Source organism: Mus pahari, chromosome 7, assembly GCF_900095145.1.
Source record: "Mus pahari chromosome 7, PAHARI_EIJ_v1.1, whole genome shotgun sequence".
Taxonomy (NCBI): domain Eukaryota; kingdom Metazoa; phylum Chordata; class Mammalia; order Rodentia; family Muridae; genus Mus; species Mus pahari.
The window spans coordinates 3,371,735-3,372,744 of record NC_034596.1 but is presented as its reverse complement, the minus strand read 5'-3'; the positions used below and the strand labels follow the sequence as shown (position 1 = coordinate 3,372,744).

General features: G+C 49.6%; 1 protein-coding gene across 1 annotated transcript in view; it reads right to left on the bottom strand.

Moving 5' to 3' along the window:
• LOC110324763 (dnaJ homolog subfamily C member 27) overlaps positions 1–1,010 on the bottom strand; it is a 22,341-nt gene continuing 21,331 nt past the window's right edge. Inside the window, exon 6 of the mRNA XM_029540893.1 lies at positions 1–857. Within this exon, the coding sequence (XP_029396753.1) occupies positions 725–857 (133 nt within the window). The 3' untranslated portion in view covers positions 1–724. The remainder of the gene's footprint in view (positions 858–1,010) is intronic.

Here is a 1,010-nt window from a genome sequence, read left to right as displayed (position 1 = left end):
TAGGGCAGCAAAGACCTGGGATCCAGGATGAGCTTCAGGTTCTCCAGCTCCTGTGGCTGGCACTGCCTCTCTCTTAGCACTGGCTTGTCTCCCCCTGGTGGCTGGAGAAAGAACAGAGTCAGTGTCCTAAAAGGGCAGGTAAACTGAACAGTGTCAGCTCACATCATTCTTCTACAAGGTTGCCTGTTTTTCTTTGAAAGTCTTGCCAAGTAATCTAAGCCAGACTGGCCTCTATCTCGCAATCCTCCTGCCTCATCCTCCACCATGTCTGGCTACTAACTATACAGGCTGATGGTTAAAATACTAACCAGGAAGCCGCTCAGTGGGGTGCAGGCAGGCTCCCAGGGCTGGGCTCATTCTCTCTCCTGTTGTTATTCCCTTCTCTGATGGTGGGCAGATGGATGGATGGAGGGTTGCGGGGAGGAAGCTCAGGTGAGTCACAGTCATGGACTTTCACAGGTGAATGCATAAGCGATGACACAACAACAAACACCTAGTTATCTGGCAATAAGAAATGAAGTGCATAAGAGATGCGGGTTATCTCTCACACAAAAGCGGTCATCTCACTGAGAAATGACCACAACATGGTAACAGGCACCCATACTATTAACTTACACACGAGGGAACACAACCGTGAGCATTCATGAAGGAAAACTCCACGTTGGTTATTTCACCTCAAGGGGAGTCTGTTTTCACTTGAGCTCGCTTGTAGTAGCCTCTGCCTCTACTTGATGTTTTTCAGGAGGGCTGTCCGGGCATTCACAACAGCTTTGAAGGCATCTTCACTGCCCGGTGCTACACACTTGTCAGGGTGAAGCAGCACAGCCAGCTTCCGGTAGGCCTTATTAACTTCCTCCCTGCAAGCAGAGAGCAGACAAGCTCTGTCAGTGACCAGGCTGGCCCNGAACCCTGCATCCCAGCTATCTGGACACACTACACATCGCCCATGGAATTATCGCCTTTTCTCAAAGGTCGGACTAAAAGAATAGAAAATAACAAACAAACAATGG